Below are 12040 nucleotides of genomic sequence, written 5' to 3' on the forward strand. Positions count from 1 at the left end.
TTGGCCCTTGGGTGCCAAATTTTTAACAAAAATAAAGAAGAAAAATCCAAAATCACAATACAATAAAGAATAAATGGCAACAAATCAAAAGGATGGCCAAAGGCTAAGTGGAATGGTAAAATAAAAACCAACAAAACATCAACATCTAAGCCTACAAAAATAATAATTGTAATAATAAATAATTATATCACACAAACTTATTTGGTGCATAGATTTATAAAAGGGCAGTGCAGGGGCTGCTTCTCTCATTTTCATTATTCATCACACAATTTTCTCTCTCTCTCCCTCTTTCCCTCTCAATCACAAATTCTCGAGTCTCTTTAGTCAATCTTTCTTCTTCCTCCCTTTCACCTCCCCTTTTCCCACTTGTTCCCATCACTCAAATTTTTCCTCAAGAAAACCAACATGGAAATGGAAGTTGTGATGCCAATGCCGGCGGCGGCACCAACGTCTATGGACTTCAACTTTGACAGCAATTGTTCATCTCCATACATTACTGCTCCTTCAAGCCCCCAAAGATTCGGCAACAGCTTGTTCTTCAGTGCCCCCGCTAGCCCTACTCGTATCTCCGCCTTTTATCGCGACCTCAATGATCATTCTTTATCCACAAGTAGTAACCGAATGAATAGTCATGACACAGATGATGACGATCAAGATCAAGATGAAGATTTCGAGTTTGACTTCAGTGGGCAGCTTGAGAGAACTTCCTTATCCGCTGATGAGCTCTTTGATGGCGGCAAGATTCGCCCTCTGAAGCTACCAGCCGGGTACGAATCAGCTTCCAGCACGGTCTCATCTCCGCGGCAGCCAGTTTCTTCGAGATCAAGAAAATATAATAATCATCCGCCGAGAAATAAAGATCCTAATCCGTTTGATGGAGCTGATCATCAAGTTCAACATCGTGGCAGAGAGAGGGTTACGGATTATTCTTGTAGTTCAAGAAAAGGAACCCGATCATTGTCTCCGATCAGGGTTTCGGACATAATAGATGAACAAGAAGATAACTCGCAGGCAGCAAGAATTATTATTACTTCAACAAGAAGCCGTAGTAATAGTAATAACTCAAAATCGTATGCGTCTTCCATTCTATCGGCAATTTCATTTTCGAACAAAAAGTGGAAGCTGAAGGATCTTTTATTCAGAAGTGCTTCTGAAGGCAGGGCAACAAGCCCGGATCCCCTGAGAAAATTTGCCGTTTTGTCCAAGAAAGAGGTGATGGTTGATGATGCGAAGAACTCAAGCTTCCGGTCCACCGACAGCTCCTCCGGTTCAGTATCACGGCGGCGGCCCCCGGTGTCAGCCCATGAGTTGCATTACACGGCGAACCGGGCGGTGTCGGAGGAGTTGAAGAGGAAGACATTTTTGCCGTACAAGCAAGGCTTGCTGGGATGCCTAGGCTTCAATCCGGGTGGCGTGCACGACATTTCCAGAGGAGTTGGGTCTATGCCACGTGTATGAATCTGCGCTGTCTGATCATCTTGATCATAAATATACATTTATATATACACACGCCTATATATATATATGAGTATGATTCTTTTTATTTAATTTATTGATGTTTTCATCATCATCAATTTATTGTGTTTTATTTTTGTTCCTTTTTATGGTGTCTTTATCCATGAACTGGACTTTACATATATGGTAGGAAATTGTATCAGTCATATATAAAAGACACATATAAAGAGGACTACGGAAGATTTTCAAAAATCTTTTTTTTTTTTTTGGATTGATGTACATGAGATGCATGAGATCAAAAAGTTCGAGCCAAGATGATGTTCATTTGTTGACTTGTGAACTTATTTATTTTTTTATTTTTTGGAAGAGGGCTAATTAATTGCGAACTGATTTGATTTGACAAGTCTTTACTATTTCACTTCATCAAATATCAGTACAAAAATAATTCATCGTAGACGACCTTAAAATCTTACTCATGAGAGGAATAGACACACATAATTGTGCATATAGTTCTCATTAATCTCTGTACATTGTTAGTGAGGGATTAAATTTGGACTATATTACAACGGAAAGAATAATTTTATTAAATTTCTGCTTGTAATATACATATGTATGAAAGAACCTAAGATCATTCATTACTTTCTAAAGCCCACCAATTAATTGTAATTATTTTAAGCATTCCCAGCTAGAACAGGAGGAAAGTTTATAAATGTTTGAAGAATGATACCACGACATGAGTTGGTAAAGGAAGAAAAGAAAGAGAAAGAGAAAGGGAATATTTGCAAACAACACATGGCTGGAAAGAGCGAGAGTTCTAAAATATAATCATCACGGTTGTCGAATAATTATGGTAATGATGCTGCTAAACAGTGTAAAGTTGATTAATTGGTTTTATTAGTCAAACAAAAGGGTGAAAGAATCAAAAGGGAAAAAACAAATAATCCAAACAAACCCACCCAAATAAATAAATTAATTAATAAAAAGCCTTTGTCCTACAATTTGTGACCATGATTTCTCCATCACTCCACAGAAGGCAATTATGAATTGTTGCCCAACAAGGGTTCTTGTTTAAAAAGTATTGTAGCCTTAAGCATGTGTGGTGTCTTAAAATATGTTGCTAATGTCACCTGTAGCATTTTCTTTTTGTACTTTAAAGTTGCAAAAAGATGAGCACAAAGTAGACACGGCCATCGATTTTTTTTGTCTTGAAAAATAAAAAATCAAATAGATGTTGCTCGAGCATGTAGTTAGATTTGCTTAATTAAATGCCAAACAAGATTGGCTTAAGTTGTGTGTCGTGATGCGATTATTGCATCCACGAAATTGCGGCAATGACCCTTCAAAATGAGTTCATTTACTGCATTCATGTGAGCAAATTTCCTGTTTTGAATTTTTCTCTTTTTCGGTGAAGGAAGGCTGATGGAATTATGGTCAAAAGGAAAAATAAAGAGACAAAAGGAGAAAAAAATGTATGGTCTTTATTTAGGTTACGTGTATGATACTACATAAATGTACAACGGTTCAAGACAAATTAAAGTTTGTTTCAAATTCTAGATGCCCAGTCGATCCCAACGGATACTGGTCCAACGTTAAACATGAAAGTATGGCCAAAGCAAACTCAAAACATTTTGAATTCAATTTATTATACACAACATAGAAAAAAATGTTCATATTTTCTTAAACTCGTGTATTAGATGATGGCTAAACTTAGACTATAAGTTATAAAAGAGTTCGACATGAATAATAAAGACAAAAATTAATACGCTACCATCATAAAAGATGGATCTAAGAAAAGTTCAGATGAGGCGATTAGGCTAATTACAAAAAATGTTAGTATATTAAAAATAAATCATGGCGTATAATTTATCATTTTGTCATGCGTGCATTTACTCTTACTCTTAATATCAATATTAACGCTACGATGTGATTCCTTTTTAAGGCTAAAGCCCACAGTCATAATCCTAAAGGGAAAGAATGGGGAGACCAGCCATGCAAGCAATTAAAACTAGCTAGCTTTATAAAAAGGCTAAGCTTGCGATGTCGATTATAAAGGAACCCACATGAAATTCTGTAATCATTGTAAATATTCTCTTTTTAATCTCTAATTCCTTAGAGAGGTTGTTACAAGAGAAAAATGAAATTAAGGAGACCAGGAGAACGCAATTCTCTGTTTGTGTGTGAGTACATATAAATATATTTGGCCATTGATAATGCATATTTTGATTTCAATATATGCCAATAAAATCTTGTCTCATTTAAGATAATGATAGTGGTAATGATGACGACGATGAATTGGTGTTTGGTGATTATTTTTGTGTACCCAAATTTTGCATGGTTGTTGGTGATAATGATAGCCAATTCATCATTGTGAGCAATGCATGAGTAGTTCGTTTCATAATCTAATATAATTTTGGTCAAAAATATATCGTATGATGTATTGGTCACTGGTAATCAACTCATCTCGTCAAGCGTAAGGTAGATTTTTAATGATTTATACACTACAATGCTCATCGAGAGATCCTTCAACGAAGAAATATCTAGAGTGTCCACTTTTTTTGGAGTTGCTATTAATTGACGTTTCATATAAAGGGTATAGGAACCATACCATAATTTGTGTTCAAATTCTATTGTTCGGTGGGATCAAAACACTATTTTTATCAAATTCAAATAGATTTTTTCTACACGAGTCTTTTTCTCATGTAGATGTTTAACAATAGATGTTAAACAATATTGTCCAACTGTAACATATTAGTTCAAATCTGTATTTTTAAAATATGTAGATGTTTACATTAAAGAATTAAAGAAATTAATTAAAGGGTATGTTTGGGAGTGAGGTGTTGTAACTTTTAAGCTGCAGCTGCTGTAGAGTAGAAGCTACAGCTCTGGAGTAGAAGTTGGCAAAAAAAAGTTACTAAGTTGCCAAAACTGAGCTATAAGTGTTATCAAACACCTTAGTAGTTAGGTTTTGGCAGCCCAACTACCTCCGCGCACACTCTAAAAGAAAACTATAAGTTTATCATTTATCCTTGCACTCACTTTTTATTGCCGCCCATCTTTCTGATTTTTATTGCGGTTTTATGTGCTTAATTTCTTGTTGTCATTTTCATTTCTCTCACTTGATCTACAAGTTTAGAGCCACTTCATGATCAGCTTCTTCCATTGACTTGGAACTCAAACTTTGACTGATTTTTCTACGCAGACTGTCTATAATGAAACAATGACCTAAATTACCTACTAACACTTATTATGGACGTGCTTGAGTGGCAGCATTTAATACAAAGAAAAGCACTTTGAAAAAAAGTTAAAAGGGTCAGTCAAAAGAGCCTCCTGTATCATAGAGGGTGTGCTATAAGCAAGCATGGATTAGAGATCAATCGAGCCCGTGATTTTTATCCATTTTCATGACCAACTCTCAAAAGTAGTTCTCCTTTTGGTGATGTAACTTTTGCTTTCTTCTTGTTTGCGCAGAGTAATGCTAGATATTTAATAAATTATCATAAAAATGTTATCTTAAATTATATAATATTTAATTTGAATTCGGTTATTTTAGAACCGCTCTAAGATAGAGTATCATTTCATAACTACATAATCAAAGTAATAATAAATTTTTTTATTATTTATCATTTTGTGTGTGTGGTTGTGATTGTACTCCACCTTCAAGCAGCTCTAAAATAGGCATATTTTTAATTTAAACTTGATATATGAAATATAAATTAGTTGTTAAAAAAAAAACCCACTGATATATATATATATTTTTCTTGCTTATCTAACAAAAGGAAGTTGTCTATCATGCATCAACTCCATCGATACAAACACCACATATATACTCTTTTTTATTTTATTTCACAAATTTTTTTGTTATGGACAACTTTTACATTAAAAGCTCAAGTGGAAATGGGATCTTTTACTTCTATATAAATAAGACGAGAAATGCTTCAAAGGTCCAACACATGTGGTGCAGAATTAAAGTCCCTAAAACCAGAACAGGCACCATGTGCTCCGCATTTACTGTTGATGACACAGTTCCCGGCTGATGACTTTGACTTCAGGGCTCCGGTCCTCCGACAGACCAATTCAATGTTTGAACTAAACTTAGAAACAACATAGATTTTAGATGTTACATGTCTCATAATTTTTTGTAAAGCTTACGTAAGTTGTAAATAACTTAATACGAATGACAGAAAATGTGGCCGATATTCCTTGGAGATGTTGCATTGTAATTGCACCCTGCTACTAACAGAATTTTTTGTATAATTTGTTTTTTTCGTTACAACTGATGGGACGTGCGACAATGTGCAATAGAATTTGTCCAAGAGATTTGTTTATTTATCAATTATGAATAATGTTCATCAAATCAATTTCCACATTTAAGCATGGTTAAATCAGATGTTGGCATGCTTCTAATATTCTTCAAACTGTCGCGAACAAGTTGTAAGACGTGGCACTTACCTTTTAACCTGTGTTTACTCGTAGGATTGAAGAATGAAAATTCGAAATTGGAAGGATTGATTTTGTTTACTCATTAAAGAGAGGCAATGAAAATTAAAAAAATGAAATCCATATATTTTTGAGATTAAAGAATAAGAACTTGAGTCTCATGAATTGCAAACCAAGTTCCCAGTCTATAGATAAACCCTTTTACCACAACTCAATTTTCCAAATTACCCAGCATTTTGTCATTTTGTCATTTTGTCCTTGATTTCAATGCTTTATAGAATTTATAGAAATACCCATAAGTTTTGAAATATCTACAAATAGGTACTATTGCTACTGCTAATACCATTATTATTATTATTATTATTACTACTACTACTACTACTTAGGACAAAAATTAACTGAGATAATTTGGTAACTTAAAACAGTCCATTACAATTCCTAGGCAAGGTAAACACATTAATGGAAATACAACCTAAACTAATTTCGATTCCTATAGCTATCTGATTGTTGTTTCCAACCACATTTTAATTTCAGCTCATTCTGGTTCTAGTCTATTTTGATTACCAATAGGTAAGCAAACGACTAATGTACAATCGCCTCATTCATCAACCGAGAAAACAGGTACAAACTTTTTAAGCGAAAGCTGCAAATCATGTCACAGCAACAGGTATTACATAACAGTATGTAGTTCTTCACTCACCAAATCTTCTCCTATGAAGAATCATTATGCTACAACAATAAGGAAATGCAGTTGGTAGACACCAGATAGCAACTCATTTTACTTCCAACTCTAGTGTAACTTGCAAGTCGGGCATAGTAATTTTGTCTATCTTGTGACCTGTCAAAATCTATCGTCTGTTTCCTGCATAAAATATCAATTAAAGAGATCAAATGTGGCCTGGTTTCCAGCAACATTCTTCTATTTGCTGTGAGGTCCAAGGACAAGAATAAACAGAAATCCAAACGAATAAGATGCAATGTAATAAGCCCCAAATGAATATGATTGCTTGGAGGTCACTCGCCCTTGGTGTAGATTGAAACTCCTTCCAGTCTTACCACCCTAATATAGGCCATTCCTATATCATATAGTTGGTTTATAGTCATTTCTCATATTTCTCCATCTAGAACATTTTTATCAAGAGTGACGCTATGGCTTTCACCACATAAACAAAAGTAAGGATTTAGCAATTTTTTGGTAAAGACTTCAACTGTTTCCTTAAAGATCCTTGTTTCCTTCGAGAGGTCAATTTCGGCCTTAGTCATAGTGGAAACTCGGACTCACATCAAGGCATAAATAAATAAAAAGGGTAACTTAGTCGGTACCTAACAACGTAGGAGGTGCATTTTTCTCAATATATTCTAGCAGTTAATATATGCCATTACTAGTAACTCAGACCTATGGTCCATTGGCTAGCTCATAATCATAATAGCAAGAGAAAATAAGTGAAGGTTTCAAGCAGTTTAAGCTGGATAGCACTTTTTTTTTCCCCCCCCTCTTTTCTCTTCTCTGGTAAAGCTAAATAATCCATCAATTTACACATTCATAGTGAATAAAAACCACAAGATAAAACAGCAGAAACTAATGAAATAAAAAGCTGAAGCATACCCCCAATGGTGATAAGAACAATGAAGCTTTCTTCAGCAACTATGATTTATTGAGAGTGGTACAGGCCAAGCAATTGTTTCTCTCGCTCTTCAACTCTCTTCTTCGCAGCCTCCCTTGCTTTAATTGCAGCAGCCTCTTCTTTAGATACAGGCTTTGCCATCTTCTTTAGCTTATTATCTTCCCTTTTTCTCTTGCCAACGGCAAGAGATGAAGGAGCACCTTTCACAGATCTCATTGGGTTTAAATAAGATGATACAACCGGCCCCCGTGCAGGCCCATTTTGACTTTTGGCAGAATCCTTATTTTCGACAATCGATCCTCCTCCGAAAGCTGGGAATGGATGTTTCATGGTGGGTCTATGTTTGGAACCTGATGAAGCCGGAATGGCAGCATACGCCTCTTCCTGTGTCACCCAATTGCCTGTTTCATTTCTTCTTAGGTAAATACAGCAAGCAACCTATCATCTAAGAAATTATCTTAAAGAATAAAAAATGCCCCAGGTCAAAAGTCCAACATGGTTCCATACCTATAGCATCAGAATAGTAAAAGCCCGATTTTGGATCGTAATAAAGACCATTGCTTTCATTGTAGTAATAGCCAGAAGTGCCATCATAGTCCCATTCTGTAATCATTGAGCTGTATTAGTGTGATATTATTAATACAATCAAGACAAAAAAACATTAATTAATTAATTATTTTTTTGGAAGCATTAATCAACTCTGATGTAAGATGTTACTGTAAGATTTCACAATAAAAGAGACCTATTCAATAAAATTAAGCAGATGATAGACCTGACAGAGATTCAAGGACATATGTCTATATGGTTGACTGCCACACCCTTTGGTTACGGAATAACAACCACTCACAAAATGGAGCTAAGCAGAATTTTGCTGGTCTATTCAGTGGCAATTAGAAGATCAAACCTAGAGTCAGAAGGTTGTTAATGAGACAACAGGGTGAAACAACCAAAGCAACATAAGGCCATTACTCCCAACTAATATTGCCAAAGGTGGGGAAAATAAAACATGCATCTTATTATTGGGTAGCAACTCAATATTTGCAATTTTTGCATAGCCTAAAACAGTTAGGGTGCATTTGGCACACTATATTGTATTATGCTGTATTGCATTATTTTAATGCTGGTGTATTGTATTATGATGTATTGCATTAGCATTATATTATAATAATACTATACAATATTTGGTACTACACTGTACTGTATTAATTTTTTTTTATTAATTTAAATTAAAAGATTATATTAATATATTTAAATTGTATTAATGTTTTATATTATTATTATACTATTATTAATTTTAAATTAATATTATTGAAATTTATTCATATTTAAATATTTATTATTAGTTATAATAAATTATAAATTTATTAATAATTATAATGTAAAAAAAATACATATATATATAATATTTTATTAAATTAAAAAATTATATTTATTTATTATTATTTTATTAATAAGAAAAAGCAAAAGTTAAAGTAAGGCAAAAGTCAAAACAAAAGCACGTGAAAAGTGAAAACGTTAAAAGGAAAAAAAAAAAAAACAAGCGGCAGTTTGTTTTATGCTATATTGGCTAAACTTTCTTTCACAATTAACTTTATGCTATATTGCTAACCTCCAACCAGTGCTAATGAATAAGAGACACATAATACAAAATGTTAATTCACTAATATTTTAAAAAGTTTCTTCTGAAGCTTCCTATAATTAAATGCTTTGCAAGACCACAACTTTAAAATGGCATCAGATCTGACTCAACCATTACAGAACCTGATCAAACTGACACAAGTATTTCCCAAGCTTGCCTCACTTAGCAATCAAACCTCAGCAATCTTGATCAGTCAAGCTGTCAGCAGGAAGCCTAGTTCAACTAATAGCCCTGTGTAGACCTAAAAGAGATGAAGGATTGTGCAACCTCGGGGACTGACTTATTCAAGCAACAACTCATTAACAACTCATTAAATCAGACAAACAAGTTTATCTGCTATCTATAGACTTAATTACATTATTTCTATGCTGTCAAAACTTTTCTTGCTAGTAGAATTAATTTTGATGACTAGATGCACTTCATACTTACTCTCATGATCATTCAAAGCAACAGCATTAGAATTTCTGGCCTCCTGATTTGCTAGATCCTTTTGATAGCTACGCTTGGCTTTCTGGCAGCCATTGAAAATGAAAGCAAAAAATCAGCTCGACGAAAAATGTAAACACGCATATTCCAGTAGTACTTCAGTAAAAGAATATGTGCAAAACGAAAGAACTTATCACAGACTCATGAAAGTTATTTCCACAGCCTATTGAATTGCAGTTTACCAAATTTTATCCTAATCTTGAAAACTAGGTAGATTTGGGTTGCATGCTAGTCTTGAAAGTAGATATTTGCAATATAATTTACTTTATTAGCTAAACTCTTCAATCAATCAGAACTTTTCATATCTTCCCACCTTAGATATGAATCCAAAAAGTATATGGTAAAACCAAAAGATGAAGTTATCAAAATTGATACATCTCAATGCATTTTCAAGTTTAATAAGGTCCAGGCAATAAAACATTAAGTTGTATGCAAAACTTAAAAAATTTCGCACCATTAACAAAGGACCACCATCTTGAAAGAGAAATGTGCCAAAAATACACTTACTGCTTCAATCTGTTCAAGGGCACGGGCTGTCTCCTTATGCTCCTTCTCTTTGGCAGCATTCTCTTTCCTCATATCAGCAAGCTTCTTTTGTACATTTTCCTTATGACGTTGACCAAGCTCATGGTTTCTAATGCTGGAAGGATTGTTCGATATGTAGATTTTGCAAAAATCACACCATTTGTTACCCTGGCTAACCCAATACTGCAGGGGGGAAAAAAAAACATAAGTGTGAAACAAGAAATCCAAGAATGAGATCAGTTCATCTGTAACTCCTAAGCATGTTATAGGGTTTATAATCACAGCTCAAAAATAGAAAACTTGTCAAAAGAATCAAATTCAGTAACCTACAGACAAACAATTCTAATAGAGGTAAGCATAGTCACAAAATGATGTAAGTCATAATTCAGAAAGCACAACTTTCTTAAAAACACACTAAACTCCATAAAAATCAACTACTCGAAGAGGAAAAACATCATCATTGTCCTAGCAAACAACTGTATACTAGAAAGCATTGAATAATACAAAACCATTCACCAATATCCATGATACTACATCAAAATTTTCAAATTTCATATCAAAATTTGGTTAAAGCTTCAGTTTTTTATCCAAATTTAATATGGTTTTCTTCAAAATAGTGACTAATTAAAGCCAAAAGCAAAACAATAAAAAAGATTTGTGATCAGAGTTCGAAGCACAGTGATGGTTATGAAGATACCTCCGTCATGGTGGCAAATTAAGTTTTCCGGTGTAATTGACCGCAAGGAATCTTAGGAAGAGAATGCCAATTACTCAGATTATCACCACTAATTGATGAAAGAAGCGTTCTAAACCCTAAAATCTAAGTCCCTCTCTCGTCGAAGAATTTTGAAACGATCAAGCCAGAGCGGGTTTGGTTTGTTTGGTTTGTCTACGAACCAAACCGGGTTGTATTACATACTCTAATGGGAGTCTTATAATAAATAAACTCTACTCGAAAAACAGAGTATTAATACATATATCACTCGTCTGTTTGATAATAAATTTAAAAGATTAATATTCTTTCAATTGAATAATAATTTATTTATAAACTCTTACATAATTTTTTTTATTACAAACTGATATATAATGATTTAATTAGTTGGATTACATATCATTTAATTCACATGATTTTTTTTATTATGAGTTAATGTCAAATTAATTTATACAAGATATAATTGTATCATCACTCTTTTGCATTATCTTTTGGGTAATAATATTTTAGTACCTCCGTAATATTAAAACTACAAATAATAACTTATTTTTTTTAAGCCTCGATCGTTATACTCTCAAAAATAAAAAATAAAAATGAAAAAAATAAAGGGAAAAATAGAATTTTTATTCCAATCACATAGAGTAGGGGCTTTACAATTTTATTTTACCGGAAGACATATTTTTTACAGAAAAAAGTAAAAAATTTCATTAATCATAAAAGATAAAAATTACATATGCAAAAATTCTTTCCGAGTAATCTTCAATGTTCTAATACATAATGAATATTAAATTGATCTTTTATATAGATCATTTTTGCAATCTCCTAAGTGATCCTATTTCTAGTGTATTTAAGAGTTTAAAGATTCGATTTCAAACAAATACATTTAATATGTAATGAAAAGAAGTATAGTAAAAAGAGAAATAAAAGTAGTGCTAGACATTTTAAAAAATTCATTACCGTGTAGTTTTGTTAAGTGAACGGTGAAGAAATATAATTAATTCACATAAAACTAAGAAAAAATTACCATAAATAACACATTATAATATGACATATCAAATTATTTAAGATAAAATTTTAGAATGATTAGAATTACATTAAAAGATTAATAATACTAAAAAACTTATTATTTGAGACTGAACTTGAATTTCAATATTATATATC

At 33.1% G+C, this 12040-nt stretch overlaps 2 protein-coding genes across 2 annotated transcripts; one reads left to right on the forward strand and one right to left on the reverse strand.

Moving 5' to 3' along the window:
• Positions 1-243: 243 nt before the first annotated feature.
• Positions 244-1707, forward strand: LOC102608722 (uncharacterized). The gene has a single exon (XM_006480069.4). The coding sequence runs from the start codon at positions 406-408 to the stop codon at positions 1456-1458; it is 1053 nt and encodes a 350-aa protein (XP_006480132.2). The 5' UTR covers positions 244-405; the 3' UTR covers positions 1459-1707.
• Positions 1708-6475: 4768 nt separating this feature from the next.
• On the reverse strand, positions 6476-11082 carry LOC102609013 (zinc finger protein ZOP1). Its single transcript, XM_006480070.4, has 6 exons — positions 10865-11082; positions 10150-10350; positions 9586-9667; positions 8025-8120; positions 7499-7918; positions 6476-6754 (listed from the first exon to the last, which is right to left on the reverse strand). The coding sequence occupies exons 1-5, from the start codon at positions 10871-10873 to the stop codon at positions 7545-7547; spliced, it is 762 nt and encodes a 253-aa protein (XP_006480133.2). The 5' UTR covers positions 10874-11082; the 3' UTR covers positions 6476-6754; positions 7499-7544.
• Between the last annotated feature and the right edge of the window lie 958 nt (positions 11083-12040).

This window comes from Citrus sinensis, chromosome 8 (assembly GCF_022201045.2).
Source record: "Citrus sinensis cultivar Valencia sweet orange chromosome 8, DVS_A1.0, whole genome shotgun sequence".
Taxonomy (NCBI): Eukaryota; Viridiplantae; Streptophyta; class Magnoliopsida; order Sapindales; family Rutaceae; genus Citrus; species Citrus sinensis.

Coding starts and splice junctions, on each gene's coding strand:
- LOC102608722 (XM_006480069.4), top strand. CDS start 406: ATGGAAATGGAAGTTGTGATGCCAATGCCGGCGGCGGCACCAACGTCT.
- LOC102609013 (XM_006480070.4), bottom strand. Junction 9,668..10,149: donor CCCTTGAACAGATTGAAGCA/GTAAGTGTATTT, acceptor AATGGCTGCCAG/AAAGCCAAGCGTAGCTATCA. Junction 8,121..9,585: donor TGCTTTGAATGATCATGAGA/GTAAGTATGAAG, acceptor CAATGATTACAG/AATGGGACTATGATGGCACT.